Source organism: Pagrus major, chromosome 3 (genome assembly GCF_040436345.1).
Source record: "Pagrus major chromosome 3, Pma_NU_1.0".
Classification (NCBI taxonomy): domain Eukaryota; kingdom Metazoa; phylum Chordata; class Actinopteri; order Spariformes; family Sparidae; genus Pagrus; species Pagrus major.
The window spans coordinates 6,200,616-6,227,035 of NC_133217.1; the positions used below are offsets into that span (position 1 = coordinate 6,200,616).

General features: G+C 41.8%; 2 protein-coding genes across 4 annotated transcripts; one reads left to right on the plus strand and one right to left on the minus strand.

The window, feature by feature from the left end:
• On the minus strand, positions 1-13,090 carry stmn2b (stathmin 2b). 2 transcript variants are annotated; one of them, XM_073463023.1, is made up of 6 exons: positions 13,000-13,090; positions 9,718-9,882; positions 3,863-3,958; positions 3,581-3,753; positions 2,773-2,964; positions 1-1,783 (listed from the first exon to the last, which is right to left on the minus strand). In XM_073463023.1, the coding sequence occupies exons 1-6, from the start codon at positions 13,061-13,063 to the stop codon at positions 1,724-1,726; spliced, it is 750 nt and encodes a 249-aa protein (XP_073319124.1). In that variant the 5' UTR covers positions 13,064-13,090; the 3' UTR covers positions 1-1,723. The 2 variants fall into 2 exon arrangements, with proteins under 2 accessions (XP_073319124.1, XP_073319125.1); XM_073463024.1 differs by having other exon boundaries at positions 9,718-9,948.
• A 14-nt stretch (positions 13,091-13,104) lies between these two features.
• Positions 13,105-25,509, plus strand: LOC140993546 (Y+L amino acid transporter 2). Of its 2 annotated transcripts, none has more exons than XM_073463020.1 (12): positions 13,105-13,192; positions 15,675-16,052; positions 16,705-16,880; positions 17,198-17,340; positions 18,509-18,634; positions 18,981-19,125; positions 19,278-19,401; positions 20,513-20,616; positions 20,719-20,815; positions 21,061-21,210; positions 21,909-22,092; positions 22,915-25,509. In XM_073463020.1, the coding sequence occupies exons 2-12, from the start codon at positions 15,924-15,926 to the stop codon at positions 23,007-23,009; spliced, it is 1,473 nt and encodes a 490-aa protein (XP_073319121.1). In that variant the 5' UTR covers positions 13,105-13,192; positions 15,675-15,923; the 3' UTR covers positions 23,010-25,509. The 2 variants fall into 2 exon arrangements, with proteins under 2 accessions (XP_073319121.1, XP_073319123.1); XM_073463022.1 differs by having other exon boundaries at positions 13,140-13,192; positions 15,854-16,052.
• The last annotated feature ends 911 nt before the right edge of the window (positions 25,510-26,420 follow it).

Genomic DNA, 26,420 nt, shown 5'->3' on the forward strand with positions numbered 1-26,420 from the left:
TTTCATTCACTGAACCCCAAATCTTTATTAACCACTGCTTGCTCACAAAGATATATGTGGAGAGGGGGAAACACACAAATGGACAGAGGAGAGAAAGAGAGAGAGAGAGGCAGGTAGGATCACCGTCACTGTCTGTGATGTACTTGTGACAGCTGTTACACACTGTAGTGGTGTTGGTTTATACTTCAAAATCACATGGCACAAACATTCGCTTATCTACCCGCCCTTTCTGAAATTTCGCACACTCACACACACACTCACACACATCTACGGGCCTTAGCGTGTGTGTGTGTGACCGACAGGGTTCAACCTCAGGCTTCAACACCCCTGGTTACAAACTATTTGGATACTTTAATACACTCATATACACCTTTACAGATGGCAATACTGTGTTCATGGATCATTGTTGCAGCGATACCTGTTATGGCTTCAATATCTTTCTCGTGCCAGCCTTCGTAGTGGAGTGAAGTGTAATGATTCCAGTAGGCGCTGATGATGTTGAGCACTACTCTAGCCTCTATGAAAAAGGAGAAAGGTGGGATTTATTTGTCGTTTCTCCGGTGTAAGATTCACAGTCTGATCTCAGGTGGAGTTTTTAACCTCAGTTGTGTTGTATATTACAGTAAAGTGTGATCGGAAATGTGATTGGAAGCTTGTTTTCTGAAGAGTACAAGGGGCCCGCCATTGGTCGGGGGATGTTAATGTGAGCTTTTCCGGTGCCAGATGGACAGAATCTAGCGAGCTCCTGCTGAGCTCTGTGCTATGATTGGCTAAATGCCTGCCCATGTGGAGAGCGTGTGAGCGAGTGCTTCTACAGTATGTATTTATGTATGTGGAGATGGAGAGGTTGCAGACAGAGGGGAGGAGGATGGGGATGGGCTCATTAAATGCTATAGTGTTCTCCTGCGGTACAGTCACCATCTACCTCACAGGAGTGGCTGTGCAGCGATGGCTTGCAGTCCCCACAGGAAGCAAACTGCCCCCTTTCCTTCTGCCAACTTTCCTGCGCATGTCCCTCGCTAATTGGAACATTGGCAAAAAACTGGATGGAAAATCACCCCGACTGAACACAGATCCAATTTTTGTTTCCAGATCTGCAGGGTCAAACAAGTGACGAGGGAACGGAGCCAGGATGCGGGTCTTGTGAGGACGCAGCCCGTCGCAGCACAATATCAGCTAGCTGGCAAACTCACAACAAACACCTACGCCTGAGATGATTCCCAGGCTGAAATGAACAAACATGAAAATGAACAAATCATTACATCCATATATATGCAAGGAGAGGAAACTTATATAGAAAAAATGGCACACTGCAATCAATACTTTTGCTGCTTGTATCGTACTGTATATAACAAAAAAAGAAGTATTTACAAAAACCAATACCCACTGTCGCTTGTCAATTTGATTTTTTTTTCTTTTCTTCTCATTTGAAATGAAGCAAAAACATTCTTTTTTTGGGAAGAGTGGGCGGGAGACATTAATCTTTCTTTTTTTAAATTATTTTTGCTTTTTTTTTTTTTGTCCACCCCCAACCCCATTTGAACCTCCCACTGTCTCGGGGTGGCGTCTCAGGCTGTGGTAGTTTCATAGTAGTATGGGGGAGTATGGCAGGGGGGTGGAAAGGTGGGGACATGTGGGAAAAAGGTGGGGAGAGGGGTGTTCCTCAGGGTCGGGGGTGGTGGCTGGGGGTCTGAGGGTGGGACGTAGAACCTGTTGGGGCTGCTCACGCTGTCACTTCTTCTCTCAACTCCTTGTTCCTGCGCACCTCCTGAGCATGCCTCTCCTGGAGGAAACACAAACACAGATTGAGGAGGTCATGTTTTTGTCTTTCCGGACATTTTTCTTTCTCTACTTTCTCTGCCTTTGGAGTGACAATGCGTCTTTGTCTTTGTCAACAGATGTACCCCCGCAACAAGCTAGTTACAGCATAGTTTCCTGGAGGCCTCCATCTTGGTTTTCCGGCTTGTTGTACTGGAACATTCCCAGCTCTGACTTCCAACTTCTGAGTTAAATAGACCGTATTAACATGGCGGCCATTTTCCTCTGACATCACAGTCAGGGTGGTTAGCTCAACCGTCATAGCGTACTGCTTTCTCCTAGGTTGAAAGTCGTGTAAGCTTAGCCAAGAGAGTCTGATACTGCCTCACATCAGGACATATTTCAAGATAAAACAACATATTTGATAACCTATTAGCTTCCATTAGACAACAGCTAACCTTAGCAATCAACCACTTCCTAGCTAACATTACTGTTTGATAGAGTTACACAATATGAAAGGAAAGGCGTAAATCAATCCTAAAATATCATGCGCATCTTGGACACATTTATTTCAACCTGGCAGTGAAACACACTGGATGTAAATAAACAGTAATGTTAGCTAGGAAGCGGCTGAATGCTAATGTTAGCCTATAGGTTATCAGATATGTTGTTTTACCTTGAAATACTCGTGAAATTATTATTTATAACAAATTATATTTCATAGATAACATTATATACCTCAAATGACAAAACATCAGACTAAAGGACGAGCTAAATAGCGTCAGTTACGTTAGCATAATCGGTTATTAGTTCGTAGCATAGCAGTTAAGTTATGGCTTGTGATGCTACAGTGACTTCCTGTTTACCTGGTTGTTTGCTTTTGATAGGATGCCTCTAAAGACCGGTTTTTCGCAACAGGTTTATACATTACTGAAGTCTTAAGCGTTGACATTTTTGAAGTTTCAATGGGATTTGGATTTATAACTTCACGATATGTACGCCTCTGCTCCTCACCCTCTCCTGCAGGCGCTCCATCATGGCGGCTATGTAAGCCATCCGGTTCTCCTCGTTTTGCTCCATCTTCAGCTGGAGCTTCTCCTCGGCCATGCGGCTGAAGTTGCTGTTCTCCTCCATGGCCTTCATTAGCACGTCGCGCTCGTGGTCCCGCTTCTCAGCCAGGGCCCGAAGTACCTGTGCCTCGTGGGACTGGAGGAGAAGGCATGAGTCAGATGAGTCAGACAGCGAGGTGTTGATTAACTGAAGAGCACCCATCGATTTTTCTAAAAATTTAAGCGTGAGTCAGAGCTGGTGCAACTAATCAGACTCAGCATGTCAACGTCTGGATGTAAGAGAATTTTTTTTCTTTCCACCTTCGCCTGGCATTTAGGATAATTTGATATAATGTATGTTTGACCTACAGTATTGAACATCTGGTGTTAAAAAAACATCTGTCAAACTGTGTTATTGATCGCGTGATTGATTTGTTGGCGGGTCGCTGGATTCGTCAGCTGCTCGGCTGACTGTATTGACATTCATGAATCAATGAGTTGCAGGAATTAGCCGATGTCAGATTAGATTTTTCACGGCAATTTTGCAGCTGCGTTAGTCAATGTGATGCACTATTGACCAAACAACCAGACATCAGATTAGATGTCAAGGGAAGTCAAGCAGTTAATTCAGCACACCAGTAAGATTATGTTTTTGTTTTGGGTCAGAAATTGTTAAGTTTGGTGTCACAAAAAGCTTTATTGCAGCTTTTTGTGGCTCTTGAAACAAAGTGCTTTGTGGTAGCTCGTGCAATATTGATTGGACGCATCCTTACTCTCCTCCGGTCCTCAGCTGCCTCCAGTTTCTTCTGGATGTCCTCCAGGGAAAGGTCCCTCTTTGGGGGGTTGGTGACGCAGTGGGCAGCATCAGACACAGGGGAGGTCGGCTTCAGGATGACCTCAAAGGCCTGGCCTGAGGCTCGCTTGTTAATGGGCTTGATGTCCATGTCTGCGTGTGTGTGAATTAATGAGAAAGAGAAACAGGCAGAAAAATCCTTTGTTGTCTCTGTGTGACTTTTCATTTAAGTATGTTTGAGGAAGAAGATAGAAAATTGTACCTTCAAAGTCCCCCATGATGTTTTTGCGAGTCTCGGGGTACAGACAAGAGCAGATGAGCGAGAGAACTGAGATCTCCTTCATCTTCTCTTTGTAAGCTGTGGAGGCAAACAGGACTGTGTGTTACACTGCACTGCTAAAACACACATGCACACAGACAACATATCATTAGCCTACTAACACACAAAAATGTGAAGCATCATTAACCCATTTCTGACTCCACAGGAGGGCCTTCATGTAAATTTCCAGATGTTTTTAGAGGAATATTTATTCAAGAAACCCTCTTCAAAGGAAGTGTTGTGGAGCCGAACTGCTCTGGGTTTTGTCGGCATTTTGCAGCCTTTGTTTTCAGCGAGCCGCGAGGGGAGCAGGAGGGATGTGTCCTTTCTTGGCCTAATTTCCCCAACAGCCAAGACGCTGCCATCCCCACAGGATTCTCCACACATCATTAGCTATGCATTTCATTTTGGTGTATTATTTATTACCATCGACAGACCAACGCCCTATTGCCTTTGAGCCGTTCACCAAAAAAACACCAAAGATTAGCTTAAAGCATTTCAGGTAATTTAGAAAGCAAAGAACAACAGATATGTAGATAATCTTTGGGTTGTTTCTTATCTGCTTTGGTCTGTGGCTTGTAGATAGCAGACGAGGGTTTAGCTTATCAGTATAACACAGCAAAATGACTTTCCACCCTGGGTCCAGCTATGATCCAAAAAGTTAATAGCACTGGAGCAACACTGGCATCAAATCACACTGGCTGCATTTGGCAACCTCCTCAATAGAGAGCGACGAAGCGCTTCAAAGGGCAGACGGAGAAAAAACAGAAAAGAAAAGAACAAGCAACCTTCTCTAACCTTGATTTCTTTTTATTCCTGTGTTTTTGGCACCTACTGCTTTGTAATGTGAGCCCTGAGTTCAGCAGCAGTCCCTGCAGGGAGAACGGCAAAAATATCTGCATCCCACTGCAGGTTGTGAAATACTCTGCGTTTAGCACATGGCTGCTGTGTTCAGGTGCACTGCCCCATAGCGGAAGATCTGCATGCCGACTGTCATATTGTGGCGTCATTTATCACTCAGAGCGCGAGGCCTGCGGGGCTGAATTGTGCCACATTGATTCATGATTTGCAGCAGGCTACAGTAGCAGAGCCAGAAATGAGTTTTACTGTGAAAAAGCTTCTCCATGGTGGGGTGCGGTGTACAGTATGATTAATCCAAATCCTCTTCCTCGCTCATATTCCCTGCCCACTCCCTTTCTCTCTTCTTCTTCTTGTTGTCTCTGTGTCTCGCTTTCTGCCCTGCAGACTGGCAGACGCCACGGTAATGTGATCAACTCTCAGATGTAGCTCTCACTACTCTCTGATGGCCTTGTTAACCCCTTCCCTGAGGAGGAAGTGAGAGAGGGTGGGGAGCATAGCAAAGGGGGTGCAGAAATCAGAAATACAGAAAGAAAGGGAAGGAATGAAGATAAAGGTGGAGCTGGGTAGAGAAGCAGAAAATAAAAAAATGATGGGGAAAGATGGGGAAAATGTTCGGGTGGGGCTTAACACCTTCCTCATATAACCAGGCAGACAGGGGGATTAAAAAGCAGCAGCGGGGGCAGCTCCCAGTGGGACCTGCAGCCGCCATCATCTGCCCCCAGGACAGCCTAATGGAAGCAGCCACCTCAGGTGGATGGCACTTTAATTCGTAATTAGTGGACCGCACCATTTCTGCTGACATGAGGGGGGGAGAAGAGCTTTTGGAGGGTTGTCGGGTTGTCAGGGGCTCATTAGGTGCTGTGTATATGTCAAGACCCCAGCAGCCATTTTCTCCCACACACAGGAGCACTTGACAGCTGAAGACTCAAACAGTTAACACTCCAGTGGAGCAGGTAATTTGGGTTAAGTGCTCATGGAGCACATCAGCAGAGGCTCATGGTTAGTGGTTGCCAAGTTGTGGATGAGGCCTTTTCTGGGTTCAGTAGATCTAGAGTTCTGGTTTTGGGCGGCAACTGAAGATGACTTTTTTTTATTTATATTTTATTACTTTAAATATTCTGTTTTTACTTACTCTTATTTGTTATTGTCTTCTCTATTTATATCTGGTTATTCTTTATTTATTCTGAGGAGCAACTGTAATATACCAATTTTCCTCAGGGATCATTAAAAACCAAACATGTTACATTTAAAGGAGCGGTATGTAGTTTTTGAGAATACATTTGGATCAGAAGAGAAACATCTTCATTGACTGATTTCTTTTTTAATGACTAAACAAACTAAATAAACAAACTCTCATTCATACTGTGTCACTTTGTTTATATGTGGCGGACCCTGCCACCTTTCTCATCCCAACAGTGTTTTCTTCTGAGAACAGCTTGTTTATTCAGTTTTGGAAAATATAAATATCTCTGAGTTTGTTTTATCGCCTCGTTAATATTGTAAATATTAAAATTCTGAGTTTGAATTTCTTCTCTTCCCTTTAAAATTACATAAAAAGCAGCAAATCTTCACATTTGAAGAGCTGGAATCATCAAATATTTGGCACTTTTCCACAAAAACAAAAGACAAATCCTTGCAGCTCTGTTCTACTTTGTTTAGTTTTATCTGACTATGAATGCATCAAAGAACGTCTCATGTCTCTGTTATCTTGGGAGATAAGCGCTCACTGTAAGTTGAACCAGCTCTCTAACTCAGAGCCGTGTCGATTTGTCTTTCATATCCCTAATCAGAAATATATGAGATTCTCTGTCGTGCAAAAAAGAGAGAATATATCTTCTGTGATAATAAACTCATTCCCGGTGGATCAGGCGCATGACAAATGATCGTGTCACTCCACAGCAGGAAGTGTCCAAAGACCAGCACCGGGCTGCGTTTCAATCACGCTGGGTCAGTCTGTCAATCTGAGACGAGACAAAATAATTTCAGACGGAGCTGACACCACTTCAATGCTCCCACTCCACTCCTCGCCAGCAGGCTGGTTTCAACCAGTCAGCTCTGCATCCTCTCAGAGAGCTGCTGCTCCTCCCGTCCCCACCACAGACACGCAGCCAGCACAGCCAGCATGCTGCACTTCCTCTTTCAATCCATCAGCCAAAGAGCACAGATCATCAATATCTACTGTACCTCCTCCTCCCCCGCACGCATCCCTCTTTACCAGCACCCTCCGTTTCATCTGTTGCTCGCATATCCTCCCTCTCCATCTCCATCCCATTTTCTCCCAGGAGCTATAATTCTGCGTTAGCGCAAACCACCACACCTCTTTTTTTGGGTACTTTTCTGCCTTCGTTTCTCTCAGCCACACTCCTCCTCTGTGCCTTCGTCTCTCCCAGACTCGGTGTCTTTCTGCTTAAAGTGAAAAACATCGAAGATACCGTCGACAAGGCTCGATTCTTTATTCTTTATCAGATCCCATTAGCTTCTTCCCCCATAACAACCACAAAATATACAAATGAAAATAGCTCAGTATCAGTAGGACTAAACACTGCAGTGTGATCCAAGTATAAAGATCAGAAAGACCATTAATGTGACCCGGTGTATCAGAGTGTTTTCTGCCCTCCTGGCTCCTATAACCCAGCAACAGAATGAGCCTGGCGTCTGTCTTCGGCACGTACAGGCCCCTTTACAGCAAAGCCACCCGGCAGCCATATAATGGCAAAATTATGAAGGTATTACAGCAGCAAAATTGGCTATTAAAAGAAAACAATATGGCTCCCAGATGACCAAGAGTCGGTCTGGTCGTTTAAGGAAGGAGGGATGGGCTAAACCACGCCCTTACATGATCGTTTTCAATTAATCAATGAGTCTTTGGTCAGATAACTGTAAAAGTGCACATCTCAGTTTCCTGAATACAACAGTGATGCCTTCAAATGTCTTTTTTTGTCTGAGGATCAATCAAAAACCCAAAGATTCCCAGTTTTTTGTCGTAAAAAACAAGAAAAAGAGCCGAAACAAGAGATTTTTTTGGGCATTCTTGCCTGAAAAATGAACAAAATGATCGATCATCATCACGGTCGCTTATTTAGTTCCTGTCAGTCGATTAACTGATTCATCTTCCAGTTGTTTGTTGAATATAAAAAGTGCAGTTAACCGTGGGGGATCTCAATTCTGCCAGACTAGGGCGCTTAAAATGTCTGAACCGTCTCGCCCGGAGGATGATGAACAGATCACAAGCGTACGGCATACCATCACCGACCGGATTGATGTCACCTCTTCCTTTAAGAGCAACAGTCACACGAACCAGTAATGGGAGTGTGCTGCATTGATCGATGACGGGACCCGGTGATAAATCAGGATGAATTATGAGTCGGGGAGACTTTGGAGCTGTGTGCACATGACTGCATTAGCGATGCAGATGATGAAGATGAGATCTACTGCTGGATTTAGTTGCTCGGTACAATTTCCTGCTTGTGTTTCTGTGCACAAAGGGATTGATTTTAAGGGTGCTGGCTGAATGACCACACCTAATTGGATATGACAAGTGTGCAGGATAAGGCTCAGAGGGCTGAATGCACAGAGGAGTGGTTTGTGTGTGCGATAGTTGCTGCGTCTTCACGTAAACCACCTAAAATACGAGGTGCCAACATGAACTCAATGACCCGCCGGGTGCTGACTGGCATGATGTGTCTGCTCCCTGCCCATCCCATTCTGCCAGTCCTCCAGAGGAGGAGGAGGAGGAGGAGGAGGAGGAGGAGGAGAGGGGAATAAATATAACATTCAGGGTTTAGTCGCAGGCGTCCAGGACCCTCACCGCTGTCTGTCTGCATGCCCCTCCATCCATCAAGTGTCTAGTCAAGCAGAAAACAAACACACTATCCCCTCGACCGGCCACACACGCATCGCACTTTTCAGCACCCACACCTTCCCTTTAATGTCAGATGTGTGTCTGCAGGTCACATCCAGTGTTTACAGGCCTCACAAAGAGATCAAATGTAATAAAAACATCAGGCCTTCATATGCAGATCATCAGGCTGGCACACACACACACAAGGCCATAACATGCAATCGTATTATATTGCTCCAAAGGCCTGATAATAATAATAATAATAATGCACATAAAGGGCCACATTCACAGTCTATAACCTCCCTAATAGGATTGGAGTCTGATCTTCTCATTTTCAACGCCAGTCGTAAATTCATCCCTCGACTGCAGAGCCAGTCTAGAAAAGGATGCTCCTTTTTTTTCTCTCTCTCTCTCTCTCTCTCTCTCCCTCATCCACGCCTTTTAGCGGTCACCCCACAAAATAGCTTCACCACAGCCCTTTCTACACTAACATGACCCAGTTTTCATGAGGAGATTTCGTCACGGTGAGGTGAGACACACTCCACACCCTGGAGAGCTGAGGCTGAGCTGGCTTTGAAGGGGACCGGAGATGTTGGGTGGGGTCGCCTGCGCTGCATTATGCCGCACGGCTCTGAGTCAGGCGGTGAGGGGCAGGTGCGGCAGGCAAGGCATCGACTAAATGTCTGATGCGTGAGGGGAGAAAAAACGCATTTCTCGTGTCGATATGTATCAATTGTTGATATTTTTACAGCTTTAAAATGATTTTTTTTTTTTTTTTTTAAATATGCGTCACTGATACGGCAAGCTGGATCCAAAACTGGCTCGTATTGATCCGCACTATTTAGGATCTTTTTAAAAATAATAATAATAATAATAAGACTTTTATTAGCTGAAAGGAAAACAGACGATTGTGGAAATGTAATGAATTTAAAGACTTGCAGGGGAGTTTGGCCGCTCCCTGTCATCAACCGTCAGCATCCTTTTGTGCCATGGGTGTCGCCACAGCCTCCCTGCATCCTTCAAAACTGCGAAGCCGCTCTCATCTCAGGAAAATCTTACAATAATGATAAAAAGAAAATGAAAAAGTAAAACTCACCGATTGCGGTCTTAGCCATCTCTGTACGGTGGTGGTGGTGGTGGTGCCGGGGCGGGTTGGCCAGAGGAGTGTGCGTCGGTTGCTGGATGCTGTATCTCGGGGTGAAGGGAATGCTGGTAAGGCACTGAGTCAGCAGAGACGGGGGCTGCCGGTGCGCCTGGTGGTCTGTAATGAGCTGCGTCAGGTCGGCGGGAAATAACTAGAACACCGCCGGAAGTGTGGAGGCGCATCCTTCAGAATAAAAGACACGAACGACGTGGATTCACACAGTTTCATGAGGTCGTTACCTACCCTGACATTACAGAGAGCAGCAACAATGTGTCGGTTAATCGATATTAATCAGCAAACCATCTTGATGGCTTTATTGATTGATCATTTTAGTCATTTTTCAAGCAAACAAACCAATTTCCTGCTCCACGTTTCTCAAATGTGCGGGTACTAATGTAGGCTAATAATGTTTTCTATGTCAAATATGAATGTATACTGAATATCTTTGATTTTTGGGCATTTGGTCGACTATTATAAGCTGTATTTACTTCACTTCAACTGGTATTTTTCACTATTTTCCGATATTTAAAGGGGTGTCGCACTATCGCGATATTCACAATAACCGTGTCACTAAAAAATGAAATATTGATATCATGATATCATACACATGATGATATTGTCTGAATAATCCAGCAAAGGTGTTCAGCTTTTTTTTGTGGTTCATCGGGTTTGCTTTTCACTGGTAGTTGAGTAGTTGATAGTAATTGTTCATTTTGTACACTTATTTTACGGTTATGGTTATCTCACCACCTTCCTACACACATATTTTGAGGTGATTCATTTGCCAAAAAGAGAGACAAAGCACACAGTAAACAAAGATATATTTGATTGCTAGCGATTTCCCCCAAAATGTCTATAGCTATCACGATAATATCGCCATCATGAATATGTCTGCTTATGATAATTGTGTGGTGAAAATCTGATATCGTGATGGCCCTCGACCAAACCATCAATTGAGAAAATAATCAGCCCATTAATTGTGATGAAAATAATCATTAATTAGGCTGCACAGGGGTACACAGTGACAGCTATGGTAAAACATAAGGTTTTTTATTAGTTATTTTTACAACACCTGGGTTGTAGAATTAAATTTATGCTACATAAAAATAGAAAATAAATTCATATGGTGGCACGCAGAGGATGAATCGAGGAGTCACACAGCCTAAGGAAAAAAGCTGCACACACCCACACATTACATTATGCACAAGACTTTGAAACGCTTTATTTTGAAATTACAGTCAGGAAGTCTTAGTATACAATCTGACTGGCTTGACACTGGGCCAGTAATGAGCGTTTATGTGCCTTCTAGAGCATATTGGCTACCACACTCCCTTGACGCGCCTCTTCTAACCAAAGGCCTGACAAATCCAATGTCCCCTTGTGTTGCAGAGTTCAGGCCCTCAACAATGTGGGTGTTTCCCCCTTTGTTTCTGTGCTAATGAGCAGGACAGACACACTCTCTGTCCATGGTGCTGGAAGAGGAAGACTCTAGAAATGATAAGATTTAGATTTAGGATACTTTTTTAATGTATATATATAATTTTCATCAAATTCAGATTTTATGGCTGGTTTGTGGAAAGACAAACCATGTATGTGATGCATTAGAAGATGAATTACAAGTAGTTGCACAGGCTTCATCTGGTCTATTTGTTGACACCCAAAGCCTAAAACATCCTATATAATCCACGCACAGGGTCAACCAGCTGAATCATACCAGTGATGTCTTCTTTGTAGGCTAACTGCAGAAAATACTGATGGTGAAATCATAGCTTACTAAATAAATGGGTGGAATAATTAAAACAATGATCACTAGGTGGCAGCAAATCTCAAATTATATGCTCTTGAAGGAAATTATTCTACAACACTTATCCTTAAGGACCTTATAGAATAATTCATTGTATATCCTGCTTCAGTCAGTGAGACATGTCCAGTTTAATTCACCAATTGTTGCAGTTATTGGCCCACTAGTTTTACTAACAGCTGCATGAGATCCAACTCCAAGAGTATGTGTACAAAACAAAGTACCACCACCTCAACCGACATGTTCCTTATCAATAAGCACATGTTTGCATGGACAATAAAGCAACGTAACATTGCTTCTGTTTACTTAATATACAAAAGTCAAGAGTGGGACCTCATGAATGGTCACTGATTAACCAGAGCAGAGTTTTAGTTGTGGTTTGTGATAAAGCTGTAGCAGCTTTCAAAAAACAAACAAAAAAAGACAGCCAGATCATGGTGTATGAATATAAATTAAAAAGATTACAATACACCGAAACTAAAGGAAGCAATACGGTAAAAAAGCTAAAATAATGTGTTTTAAGGGGGAAAAAAAGCCTAAATACAGGGAGTTAGCAAATCATCTGTAAATAAACAGTGACTGAATGTAACTAAGTAGGCCACATTTTCAGTGCTGTACTTAAGTACAATTTTGAGATACTTGTACTTAAATACTTCAATTTTCTCCACAACATTTATTTGATAACTTTAGTTACTAGTTACTTTGCAGATTGAAGGCTACATTAGTGCCAAAGTAGCACATTTCTAAATTAAAGGTGCACTATGTAGTTTTGGGGGAAAACATTTCTTCAAACTCTCTCTGTTTCATGACTGAATAAACAAACTGACCTTGAAGGACAACACAATGTCATACTGTTTTACTTTGTTTATATGTGGCAGACCCTGCCACCTGTCTAGCTTCAAACAGTGTGCTAGGGACCTTAACTGAATAAACCGCTTGTTTGTTCAGTTATGGAAAAGATACATATTAGATTTTGTATTATTACCTCACTAATGTTGTAAATATTAAAATTCTGAGTTTTAAGTTTGTCTCCAAAATTACATAGTGCCCCTTTAATTCATTTTATCTGCAGTCAGATTTAAAAAAAAGAACTTCAGCACTATTAGTATGGGTTAATGTTACTTCTACTAAAGTAATATTTCATAACACTACCTGTATTTCTACTCACAGTGACCTTTGGGTACTATTTTCTTTTACAACACAGTATATAAAGCATTACTCGGCCATATTAACAACAGCCATCTCACAGCGGCACACCTGTGCGACCGCATCACTGCTCAAATCAATGCGCTGGCTCAAAGGTAATACCACTAATATTCGTGCGTGTATCTGAATTGTACAGTGTTGAGAGATGGAAGCGACGTTAAAATCGCTGCAATTGATTAAAGATAAAGTATCTGATAAACATTCATGTTGTTTTTTTGTTTTTTTACCGGTTGTTTGATCATCTGCACGCCGCGGCCCCCCCCCCGTCTGCCGGCGGGTGGTGCCAACCATCCTTCAGCGGTCGGTGATGAGGAGGAGCTCAGCTAGCTGCAGATGTTGACTGGCTGAAGTTGATCTCATGAAGCTCAAACACGGCACATGTGCAGCTCTCTCCACCAGAAAAAGGCCGGCAACACTCAGGTAATTCTTTTCTCTGATATTTTACTTCCGGATCCTATCCTGAGCCATTAAATGACACTTAGTCGAGGCGTTTCCCCTCAAACCAACGCGCCGGTGTAAATCACACACTAATGTTAGCATGAACATGTGTAGCATCATCAATGTTTGCTCAGTGGCGTGCTGAGCTAGCTCTGTTAGCTATGTGCCACATAGCAGCACGTTGAGTATAGGATGAGTACTAATGTCAGCTCGTGAGTTAACATTAATATCGTTTAATTATTAATTGGTCCCCCCCCCCCCCCCCCCCCCTTCACCTCTTGTCGTGCGTGTGTCAGACCAGTGCTAACAAGGGGATCAATCAATCCATCAATCTGAGGCTAAATCATTAACCACAAGCGGAGGTTTTTGGGGTGGTAGAGCTGAATAACAGGAGCAGGAGCGGGTGTTTTAGTCTCTGTGAATCAGAGAGACATGGCCAGCTGGATTCATTAGTATTGACATGTTTTTCTAGTTGACGTCGCGACCGCAAAATAGTCCACGTTTCACGTCCTGAGCTGTGACAGCAGGACGATCAGTCTCAGAGCGGAAAACTTTGCTCTGACACACGAGTGGACGATGCTTCTTTGTGTGTGACTTATTTAGCCGTGGACCGTAAAGTTGAATAACTTTTGTCAGCGTGTATATATATGTTTTCTTTATGAACGCAGGGTATATAAGAGGTAAATGTCGCTCAGAGTGATAAAGTCATTTCCTCCACTCAGATGTATGATGAGCTTGTGAATAGGAGAGCAGCAGCCATGTTGGTTTTAACAGGCAGAAGTGATGCTCGCTAATTTCATTGGTCAAGTAATGGGACACATGGTGCTGGTCCATCACAGACCCCTCACTACTGTGCATGCTCGTAATGCGACAGGAAGTTGACATCATGCTTTAAACTATGTTTTTGAGACAGTTGAGCTTAAGTTTAGGCGCTATGGCTGCACTGAACATTTTATTTTTAGACAACTTGAGAGCACATGGGAGCCACATGATGACCTAATACTTACTGACCACGCTGAACAAGTTCAAATAAATTCATGTACAATGATGATGATTGTGTCTGGTGCAGCAAATGCTCGTCAAAGCATTTTCACATCACATGTTTTTTCTTTGAAAATCATAAATTAAAATTAAATTAAAATAATTCCCGTGCGTTAAACATTTGCAAAATTTTGGTTCGTACTTTCCTCTCACCTCAATTACTGCAGTTCTCTTTACGTATGAATCAGTCAGTCCGCCTTATCATGTCTGCAGCTTTCTGAGACTTCTCACTGGTACCAGGAAATGAGACCATGTCTCCCCTCTTCTGGCCTCTCTGCACTGACTACCAGTGAAGTACAGGATTGACAGATACATCGTAGGTATGAAATTGAACTCTGTGGGGGAAGTTGAGATGTTGTGTTTCAACTTTCAGTAACTTATTTTAAACGTTTTAGAGCTGTAATAAGAGTAGTGCAGCTTCTTTCTAAGGTGTGTTTGAGGAAGTGAGAGAACAGGTGGCAGGAAAGTGACAATGAACCCAGAGCCAGAGCTGGAACAAGTTGACTGTGGTTAAGTTGCGGTTACAGCGTATCAGTAAATACAGGCAGTTGTTTGACTGCAGTGAAATATCTTTAAAGGCTAAGCGCCAGCAAAAGGGGATTGAAGCAGATTGTTTCATTTAGAAATAAATATGTTGTGAATTTTGGAAGTACTTAAAACTATCTTTTAGCTATTGGATCTAAAGTTAGTTATTGGAAATGTTTAGATCACAAGTCTGAAACAATCCTACACAGCCACCACTGGAATCCCGTTCTACTAATAATGGGTTACTGATAATAGGCCGCGGCACTAAATCAATAGCAATATATAGCGGCGATAGACACGTCATCGATAGCAATAAGAAAATGGTTCCATCAAATGTCCAATAGTTTCATGTGTATGCATGAAGTGCAAACCAACATGAAAGCACATAGCGAACTGTGTGTCCCTCTTCGCTGCCTCAGTGTCTCTGGGCCCGTTAAGTAGAGCAGACAGGCCGACTCTGCCTGCCTCTGAACAGAATTAATAGATAAATAAAGATAAAAGACTTTTAAAATCTCAACATTATGAATTAAGCCTCCAACTAATCAGTACAGCCCTCATATAGGTAAATGTTGACAGCGCCAACCCCAGCCACAGTCCGTTCACCCTGCTGCCATCTGGCAAAAGATACAGAAGTATCTGCTGCCGTACCACCAGACTACAGAGCAGCTTCATTCCCCAGGCTTAATTCATCATCAGCATCCCATTTTCCAAGATGGATGTAGCACAAAGGACTCAAACAAAGTCTTGTTTCTTTAAACCCTTGTTTAAAGAATGACAAATTAACCTTGTGCTTGTACCTTTTTGTAAATACCAATGACTCACTGAATCAGGATCATATACTCGTCTTCTCGAGAATGATGACTGTCTGTGACAGTGTGTCTTCTTGTTTTTCTTATAGATTATCCCAGTGGAGAGCTACTCCTTGGATTAAACAATGGCTATGTGAGACAGACACAGTCTTAGTCTTCCAGTGACACTCCCACCTCCCTTTTTTCTCGACTTGGTCCACACCCCTCTTTTCATTTTGTTCTGTTCTTTCACCCCGTCTCTGTTTCTGCTGCTGCTGCCTGGAACCAGTCTTTCCTCTTTCTCTCTCCCCGTCTCGCCGCTGTTTCCTCCTCTGAGTTGAGGCAGTACATTGCTCAGAATGGTTGCTGAGGAAGACACGACATCTCAGGGCAGCGCTGTGCGGCTGAAGCAGGAGATTTCCCTCCTTCATGGGGTCTGTCTCATCGTAGGAAATATGATAGGCTCTGGCATCTTTGTCTCACCCAAGGTAAGAATCTCTGCTTTGTTAGGACTGGGAATATTTAGCCTTGATTTAAATTTCTTTTAAGACCACCTAAAATTACAATTGTTTCTTGCTCTTTTGGTTTTGAAAAATGTAAGATGTATACCGTTATTTAAACATTATTAAACCTGAATTTATCAGGTAATTTCAAGTGTTTATATTATATTTTTTACTGTTAAGTGTTCACACACATCTACTGTATATTTTCCGATTGTCCTATCATTGTGTTAGAACTAGAGCTGCAACTAATGAGTCTTTTCATTGTTGATTAATCAATTAGTATTTGGTCTATAAAATGTCCACAACCAAAATATATCCAGTTTACTGCCATAGAAGATGACAGAAACAGGAAAATATTCACATTTAAGAAGCTGCAATCAGAATTCTGGCCATTCTGTAAAATATTATTCAAATTGATTTATTGATTTTCAAAATAGTTGAAATAGTAGATGATTAATGCAATAGTTGTCAGTTAATCGTTGCAGCTCTGGTTAGATCACTAATCTTGGTGACATTGTTTGCTTTGTCTGCACCAGAGATCAAATGTCAGCTTACACGTCATCCTAACCAAACTGAAACGCACAAATGAACTAGTTATTTTTAATGTAATACTCTACTCTGAATTGTTTTCCTGCAGGGGGTTCTCATGTACACGGGCTCATTTGGCCTGTCCCTGGTGGTGTGGGCCATTGGAGGGATATTTTCTGTGTTTGGTGCGTTATGCTATGCCGAGCTGGGTACCACCATCCGCAAATCTGGAGCCTCCTATGCCTACATCCTGGAGGCCTTTGGAGGTTTCTTGGCTTTTATCCGGTATATATTTGTTTTACTGTCTCTGTCTGTAAACACCTTATTTTAACACATTATCCTGTAAACAACACAACAGAGAATCAATACTTATAACACGTTATTTCTTTCAAGTCCACCAGACATCAAGTATAGTGTAGGCATATGAAGTACAGGGTTGGACAGAGGAGCATCAAGTTCAGCACACTGTAATCCTGTCTGGTCACTTAATGAAGACTTTATTGACATATTCAGGCTTATATCATTTGTTTTTTTACTAAAGGTTAACATAAAATGTTATATTTATGCATTACAATAATTAAGACTTTCAAATTCTGCCGTAGACTGTGGACATCACTGCTGATAGTTGAGCCAGCTTGTCAGGCAGTGATAGCTCTTACCTTCTCCAACTACCTGGTCCAACCTTTCTACCCCACCTGCTCTGCCCCCTATGTGGCTGTCCGCCTCATTGCTGCCGTCATCATAGGTAAGGCTCTCCCTTTTCTTAACAGACTGAATGCTCTACTTAACCTGCTGTATCTGTTAGTGTATAGTGTTTTGTATAGCATCCATAGTAAGAGAATCCATAGAGGAGCTGCTGTGCCAGAATCAGGACAGTCTGTCTTTATCCTGATCATGAACAAAACACTGATCTTCAAATGTAATTTTAACCGAAAGCATCACTTTGAAAGACTCCACTGCACCAAATAGACACAATGCAGCTGTTTTTGCAACCCAGGGTGGCTCTGCTGTCATCGCTTGCTCAGTGTAGATATCATTATTTGAATCGAATGAATACGATCGACTAATCGTTGCTCCTCTGCTCTTGAATGAGGAAGAGTATAGAAGAATCTCTCACGATAGCTGAAAGGGACAGTCACAGTGACAAGTCACATATTTTTTTAGGAAGCACTGTTTTAAATTGGTCTCTGTAGTTATTGTTGGCAGCTTTTCTAATCCATGATAAACCATGCATGATCCATTTAATTAGATTAGACACTTTATTGTGGTTACCCTTGGGGACTACAAATAGCTTGACTTAGTCTGTTTCCTTAGTCTGTTTCCTTTGCGCTTAAAGGGATACGTGTGTAACTGCACATGTTGATTTCCTCTTCAGTCTACTGAGCTTAGGAAGTTGCAACACTTAAGGTTTGTTATGCTATGAGATTAAGGGCATTAAAGAAGTACAAGGCTGTGCAAATGCAGCTGCTGTTCAAGCCTAAACCTGTTAGGCCTGTTAGAATTTTGTGACTGAGCAGAGTTTCAAACTCTGTAGGAATGTCACCTTAACAACAGGACAATCTGTGAGCTAGCTTGAGGTGGAAATCCCTCTGTCAGTCCTTAAAGGCCCAGATGTAACACCTCGGGTCCGAGTTATTTCCTCTCACCCCATGTAAAGTGCTCAACAGATTTACAAGATGATACATGAATGGACACTCACAACTTCAGTAAATCAAATATTCTTCTAGATCTCTTTTTAATTGAGTTTATTATGAAAAATGAGTTAGAATTTCTCAGAAGCTGCTGACTGTACATTTTAACCCCTGCTCATCTACCCGTCTCTGCCTGTGTCCATCATTCAATATAAACTCTGTAGATTTGATATTGTTTAACTGCTCTTTTCTGACGCTCTTTTCTGACGCTCTCTCCATCAGGTCTGCTGACTTGTGTGAACTGTATGAAAGTGAAATGGGGTGCTATTCTTCAGGTCATCTCCACTGTAGCCAAGGTCCTAGCTCTTATCGTCATCATCATTACTGGCCTGGTTAAGCTGGCACAAGGTAGGGTGACCTCTTTGTCACACATTATTTTGTTACCACTGCTCTGACTTTGCTTAATTTGAGAGAATAACTGCACTAGTTTACACATATCTGTTGCTTTAATGCTACCAGCCCTTATACTGGTAACCTTTTATAATCAAAACTTAGTTAAAATAAGCAATTCAGTAAGTAAAAGTAAATATTATTCGTAGTATTTCTTGCAACAAAGCCATCAAAAACAGTATGCAATCTGCTTCCTGTTAACACCAGTATGCACATGCCCAGTATACTGGTATTACCTGTGTATGTTTAAACTTGACCTTTCAGCGTATAGAAAATGCAGGCTAACAACACTGTGTTGACATAGGTTTTGACCAGAACTTTGAGGACTCGTTCAAAGGCTCCAAGGTGAACCCTGGTGACATGGCCCTGGCCCTCTATTCAGCACTCTATTCCTACTCTGGCTGGGACACACTTAACTTCATCACAGAGGAGATCAAAAACCCAGAGAGGTACGAGGTCTTTCAGAAAATACTTTTTCTTTTTTTACTATGTACCTTTTTATATAATGTAAATTTAATACTGTCTGACTGTCTTCATGTGCATGTGCTGTAGCATTTCTTATTGCGCTTTAAGTTAATGTCATTGTCATTTGCCGATGTAGGAATCTGCCCTTGTCCATCGCTATTTCCATGCCCATTGTCACAGTGATCTACATCTTGACCAATGTGGCTTACTACGTCGTCATGGATGCCGACAAAGTGCTCAACAGTGACGCTGTTGCCGTGGTGAGTATCAGCAGATCATTGTGGGCCCCTTGTGTGCTAAAGAAGCTTTATATGATCAGTCTGACTGTGCACATACTCAAGTCTACCCAGTAACTCTATTAGGACATCACAGGACTTATTCAAATTGACAGCAGCTGCTCAGCCTCACAGGGGCTGCAGGTTTTCATCTTTCCTTCCCGTCGTCGCTTTCAGCCTGGCTGGCAGCCACTGGCACCAGTATCTGGTTCGGTTATGCCTTTTGGATATCTGTGATTTTACGAGTGGGATGATGACAGGAACCTCATTTAGCTAAAGAGGTTAGCGCCCCACACAGGAACATGGAGAATTGATGATGTGATTAGTGCCTTGGAGGAGGAAGGCTTGTTGAGAATGGTATTTGATAATTGTTTTTACTAATGGTCCAACAAGCCATGGCCTGTGTGCTTCTTTAATTTAAGCCAAGAGACACAGCAAATAGTTACTCAATGTAACCATGAGTTGATTTGTGTGATTTTGGAGTGGTGTCAAAAACTGTCATTGAGCGCTGCTTGGACTTCATACCCATAGAACAGAGTTTACTAGCTTTTTGTGTAATTAGATTGTATGATGGCGTATCAGCATTGAGATGAGTTCCTGGCACCGCCTCTCTAGTCACCCAGCTGGCAAGTCTACCGCTGAATTCTTGATGTGGAAAAAACCTCGTGCTTCGTACTGTTTGTCACTTTGATGAATAGAAGAGCAGTTACTTGAATATATACAGTGAGGGTTGAAAACCTCCAATGAATTGACCTCTGAAAATTGTCACTCAAATCTAGAAAATAATCAGAAAGTTTGAGGATGCAGAATGTAAATGAAAGTGTTAGAAACTTTTCATCTTGCCATGACTTGACAATTTCTATTGGGGCAGTGCATTTAACTCTTGTTGTTGTATCCAAAGCACATTCAGGCAGACCCGAAGTGACACCATCAAGCTTAGTACCCAGAGGGCTAAAACATCACACATACAAGTTGTGCTAAATAAACAACACAAGACTTTATCACTAAAAGCACTGTCAAAAGATGGTTGTTGTGCAGTGGTATCTAACCAATAGATTAATGTGAGCAGTAAGCACTTTGTTGAATGTCTCCTCAGACGTTTGCAGATGAAGTCCTGGGCTGGGGCCGATGGCTGATCCCTCTGTCTGTGGCCATTTCCTGCTACGGTGGCCTCAACTCCTCCATCATCGCTGCCTCCAGGTCAGTAAATACAAGCACAGCTGAGACTAGGCTACCAATTTTACAAAATCTTTTTTTAAAATCAGGTTTTAACTGTTTGTTCACATATTTTTTCTGCTGCAGGTTATTTTTCGTTGGTTCCAGAGAAGGCCACCTACCTAATGTCCTGTGCATGATCCACATTAAGCGTTTCACCCCAATTCCTGCCCTGCTCTTCAATGTTAGTATCAAACATTTCTGTTATTTAAAATAAACTTTTTTATTTGGTTGTTTTAATCATCAAATATACAGCTGGGGGCACAGCCTGCCTGCTGACCTTGTGCTTCTCTCTGTTTGCTTGGGAGAAGGAACATTTCCACTGAGGTGGACAATAAACTTGTCTATCCAGAGTCTTGTGTCCCTGATGCTGGCCTTTCACCAAACTCAAACAATGTTTTTTTCTGTGTGTATTTCTTCTCTTTTCAGGGTGCCATGTCTCTGTTCTACTTGGCTGTGCCCGATGTTTTCCAGTTGATCAACTACTTCAGTTTTAATTACTGGCTGTTTATTGGTTTGTCAATAGCCAGCCAGATCTACCTTCGTGTCAAAGCTCCGGATCTGCACAGACCCGTTAAGGTAAAAAACTGATCTGTTATAAATGCTGACATGCTTGTTTACCAACCACAGTGACTCTGCCTTTCAGATACATTAGCGTGTCTCTGTACAGTGTTGTATAAACGTGCAGAGACATGAAATTCAGCTCAGACCATAGTGACAAAGAAATGGCAAAATGGAGAGAAGTTTAACACTGTTTATTTGCATATACTACCAACATTGCAGTGATTTAATAAATCATCACCATCCACAACCCTCATTAGATGCTGCAGCTGAACAGAAAACTATTAACGGTGAACATAACAAGTAAGAAGATGCAAAAAGCTGCTCTTTGCTCTTAAGCATAGATTTGATGGTTTTGTTTCAACAGTACCTCAATGGTAGGCCTCACCACCATCAGCAATGGCTTTAGTCATGAGTTCTAACGATGTTAAAAAGCCAATGATGTTTTGAATCTGATATATTGGTTAATTAGATTCTCTAGCCCCAACATTGACTGCCCTGCATACTGGCCGAGCAATTTAAGGGCCATTAGAGCAACAATTAAATCATCAGCAGTATGGGTTGATCTAATTGGGTATTTGTTAATGTGATTGTTTTAAGTTTTAACCTTCCTGCTTTTTTTTTCTTCCCATTGTTTGCCCCCTCTCGTTCCACTTTTCTGCCTCCCCCTTTTTCTCACTCTGCCCTTGTCATCTCCCTGTCTCCGCTCCCTGCAGCTGTCTTTGTTCTTCCCAATCGTCTACTGCGTGTGCAGCATTTTCCTCGTAGTGGTTCCCCTCTACAGTGACACCATCAACTCTCTGGTGGGAATTGCAGTGGCGTTGTCTGGTGCACCAGTCTACTTCATTTGCATCCACCTGCCGCCCAGCTCAAGACCAGCCTTCCTCGGAAAAATGATCGGTAAGAGGCTTCAACTGATGCTGCAGTGGTTCTGTCAGCATCCAGCATTTCTGGTCATTAGGGGTGTAATTATCCATCGATCTTGACTGATAAGTTGATTCAGTGATTAACGATCCAGTGGAAAACATCGATCCACATCATCATCATCTTTCAGTTACGCCTTTATTTTAAAATTCCCATGACAAGTCTGTCACAGTTTACAGCAGTATTGGCTGCTCTGTTTCAACAATATTGGGCTGAAAAATTGTGCATGCAGACTGAAATTTAACCATAGTGTATGTGGGAGATGGTGAGTAAGAAAAAGGATAAATAATGTAATTTGTTAAGCTATGAGTAGAGGAAAATAATTAAACATTTTATGTCATCGTACAGAGAATTGACACACAAATATCTTTGTCTGGTTATAAAACACCGTTTGTGCATGGGATATGTTATAAGTACAGAGCTACAAAGCTACATTTTCCAGGACAATGAACGTGGTTGTGTGAGGTAATTATGGATAACCTCTGAAAGTAGCTTACTAGTTTTCAGTTGCATGTAGACCAGCTACTATAGGCACATGTAAACACTCCTCTTCTTAGTTTTAAGAGCTGAAGAGTGATTGAGATTAGTGTTTCAAAGTTCAGTGTACAGTATGAAAGAGTGCACATACTGTAAAGGGCTCTATAGTTCTGCAGTCGAGTAGTACCTCATCCTAATCTTATAAGCTTTAGGCTAAAATGATTTGACTAGTAATGCTTTAGGCTGTTATTCTAAAGAAAACACCAGTTCGCTGCATTTCTAAGATAAGCACAAACCTGTTTTTTTTCTCTTTCACCGCAGATGAGATCTCTCTGTACACACAAAAACTGTGCATGTGCTGTGTGGCCTCCCCTGATATTGACCTGGACAATATAGACCCAGAAAAGATGGATTAACGGATGAAACGGGTGAAATTTTGAATGGAAGAGGAAGAACGGACACAAAGGAAGGCGTGAGCTGCAGACAATCAGCATTTAGATGAGCACAGCTTGATCGATTAAAGGAAGAATGATGGGGAGACTTGAGAGATGAGGTCAACAATCTTTCTCCTCCTCTTAACTCACACATGAGCCATCAAACTGAAGATGCAGGACTGACATTTTTTGAACCACCAATAGCACTGTATAGATTAACTCGCATGCATGTTCACATGCTATTGCACAAAGCAGTGTTTGTGCGTTTCTTCCATACGTCCCCACACACTGCAACTCACACATAAGCTGAGTGAAAGCCTCGAGGTGACACTGCAACAAATGGAAACTAACAACCCGATCCAGAGGGAATCAACTCTGCAAAGGCGGCTCCAGTGAGTCATTCACAAACAGGAGGTTGTTATGGAAAAATGTTTGAATGCCTTACATGCGCTGGATCACGACTCTCATTTGAATGTGTGAGAGATGAACCTGTGTGCTTTCAAACCAGTGGCTTTAGACTTTGAAATGAGCCTTTACAGGTAACCAATTTTGTAATTTTTCCTTCTTAATTCAACACTCGTAGGGCGTGTACGATCCTAAAATTACTCAGTAATTCATGAGCAAATAGCAAAATGTCAGAAGAATAACCCTAATTTTCAATTGAGTCAGTGAGCGGGTCCTTTCCGCTGCAGTATAAAGGTTTGAATGGGAAAGGTGATGTGCAAGTGTGTGGTACTCGTATAAATGTAAAAACTATGAGTTTGGCATTCAGTTAGTTTCCAACAACATTTTCCTGGACTCATTGACCTCAGTAAACTGCTGCACATTTGCACATCTTGTGTTTTCAGTTCGTTTTACAGCATCTTCTTTTAGAAAAGCTTTACTCTGATATGTTACCGAAGTGAAGGAGCAAATGGACAGGTACAGATGATAATTGGCTAGTGTAGAAAGAAGAGATGTTTAGCTGGTTGTGATGTGTCCATTGGCTTTAAATGGTTTTATTGTACATGTGGTAATACTACTATGAACATGATCATAAATCTGTCACAGTGATACATGTAAATTATTTATTTTAATCTTAATACTTTTAATCAGTGTTCTTCCATCCTGGTCCTGAGGAACTGCAGCCCTGTTTTAGATGTTTCCCAGTCCCAACACACCGGATGGCAGGGAAACATCTCCAACCTGAAGGACCAGGGTTGAAGAACACTGCTTTAAATGCATCTTCAGGGCAATTTTTGATTTCTGGAGCCTCCTGGTGGTCAAAACTATAAATGTCATTCAAGAGTCCAGCCATAACTTGTGTGATTTTCCTTATGCCGTTACCGTCACCTTGTTATGCTCCGTTTTCAGCCATCTACAAACACAGACTAGTACGAGGAATGTTATTAAAATGTTGTGGATATCTAAAAGGTTTTTTAAGTTTAAGCTCATGTGATGTTTGTACATTAGGAACTCCTCAGTGGGATAGAGACAAACCTCAGGATCAACCATGCTGATGTGCACACGCTGTTGCTGATATTTATCTTTTTTTTTTTTTTTTTTTTTTTTTACCCACTCTTGTCTTAACAGTTTGTATCACAGATGGGAGATTTACTGTAATGTTGCCTTTTTGATATATGACGAACTTGGACCATTTATTCATAACCAAAGGTCTGAAACAGGCTGGTGGTCCATCTGTCTGCTCAGAGTGCAGTGAGCCTGTAGCAAAGTGTCTCTGCTGTCTAGTGAGACAGTCATAGCTGTAGTGTAGAAACAAGTCCAACTGTGGTGTTTGCAGTGTACGCTGTTCCTTATGAACTGTTTGTGCCTTCTGTGAGTGTGATCTGCCAAAGGCCCCGTCTATTTTTGATATTGTAGCTTTTGTGTACAGTGAGCACAATCATCATCATGCTGCTTTAGGGTTTGACAAATGTTTTTCAGGTGGTCAGTTTTAAAAAATAAATAAATAAAGCAGCTTCAGATTTTAGAAATCTTCTGGCCTTAGATTGAACCCTTTTAAGTGTCTTGACACGAGCACTTCCACAACACCAGCCAACAGAAGCACACAGATATTTGTTAAATGTTTCGTTCACTGTGGTCATTTAAACTACTCACTTTTGAGTGTTGTTCAGAAGGAAACCACAATATATCTGCAGTAAACAGAATATTTTAGTGTACTTCCCTATATTGTCATGTAATGAACTTATATACTCAGAAAACTTGAATGTTGCAGTATAACTTATATTTCATGTGTATCATTGGGTTCTGAACATATATGTATGTACCATTTGGGTTGTGTTTGACAAAGCTGTGTTGTGTGTCTGACTTGTGTTTTAAAAGTACTTGCTTTTTTTGTTTGTTTTTATTTGTTTTGTGGGGGACTGGGACAAACCAAATATCAAGCTCATGTTAGCTGATTTCAGTGGAGGAAGTCTTGCTTGCCCAGACTGAGGCAGGAAGGTACTGTGTTATATTGAATAAAGACGAGTACAGAATGTGACTTTCACTTGTTTTGTTTTTTTTACTGCATCTTCAACCTGAACTGGAGATGCAGACGTGATGCAGTGGGCAGCTCACAGCCACTAGAGGTCAGGGTCTGTAAACGCTTCATTCAGTGCTGTCAAACTGCTCCAGGTACCTTCATTTTTGTAAATGTGTTACTAAACACTGCATCAAAGCTTTGGAGCAAACTTCAGTCTGCTGTTCATGAAGGTTTTGTTCTGTTTTTCTACCATAATAAAATTGGATAGGTTTTTCTAAATTAAATTAGACAACTGGAGAAATTTGATGATCGATGAAGCGATTTGTCTGTTGACAGAAAATGTATCTGGGGTTACTTTTCTGATCACTTAACCGTTTGAGTCATCATCCAACCAAATATGCCGAACATTCACTTTATTCAGCTTTGTAAATGTGAGATTTGTGGGTTTGTTTACTTTTGTTGTTTTCTTCTGTCACAGCAAACAGAATATGTTAAGGTGTTGGAATTGTTTAACTTAACTATTAACTTAAATATTTCACTTTAGGCTCTCAAAGTATGATGGAGATATCTATATATTTTTAAATATATATATTTACTGTGCCAAGGAGGTTCATCTGCAGTCAGGTGAATTGGTATCTTGTATGTAATTTATCATCAACATGCTGGGGAAAGTGTTGGGCTTGCAGTTCACATTACCAACTGCCTCAGAGAGGGGAAGTGCTGTTATGTAACTCACAACTTAACAAAGAGAGAAGAAAACTCACATTCCCTGAGCCATTTCGTGACATCTATACTATGTAGATTTTGCATTTATATCGCTTTGTTTGTAAGCAAAATAATGTTTCACCTCAGTGTTCTGAATCATAGTTAAAAAACTCAAAGATATCTGCACACACACACGCACACACGCGCGCACGCACAGAAACTGT

Coding starts and splice junctions, on each gene's coding strand:
- stmn2b (XM_073463023.1), bottom strand. CDS start 13,063: ATGGTTGGCACCACCCGCCGGCAGACGGGGGGGGGGCCGCGGCGTGCA. Junction 3,754..3,862: donor CATCATGGGGGACTTTGAAG/GTACAATTTTCT, acceptor ACACACACGCAG/ACATGGACATCAAGCCCATT. Junction 1,784..2,772: donor TGGAGCGCCTGCAGGAGAGG/GTGAGGAGCAGA, acceptor TGTTTCCTCCAG/GAGAGGCATGCTCAGGAGGT.
- LOC140993546 (XM_073463020.1), top strand. CDS start 15,924: ATGGTTGCTGAGGAAGACACGACATCTCAGGGCAGCGCTGTGCGGCTG. Junction 17,341..18,508: donor CATTGCTGCCGTCATCATAG/GTAAGGCTCTCC, acceptor TCTCTCCATCAG/GTCTGCTGACTTGTGTGAAC. Junction 21,211..21,908: donor ATCTGCACAGACCCGTTAAG/GTAAAAAACTGA, acceptor CGCTCCCTGCAG/CTGTCTTTGTTCTTCCCAAT.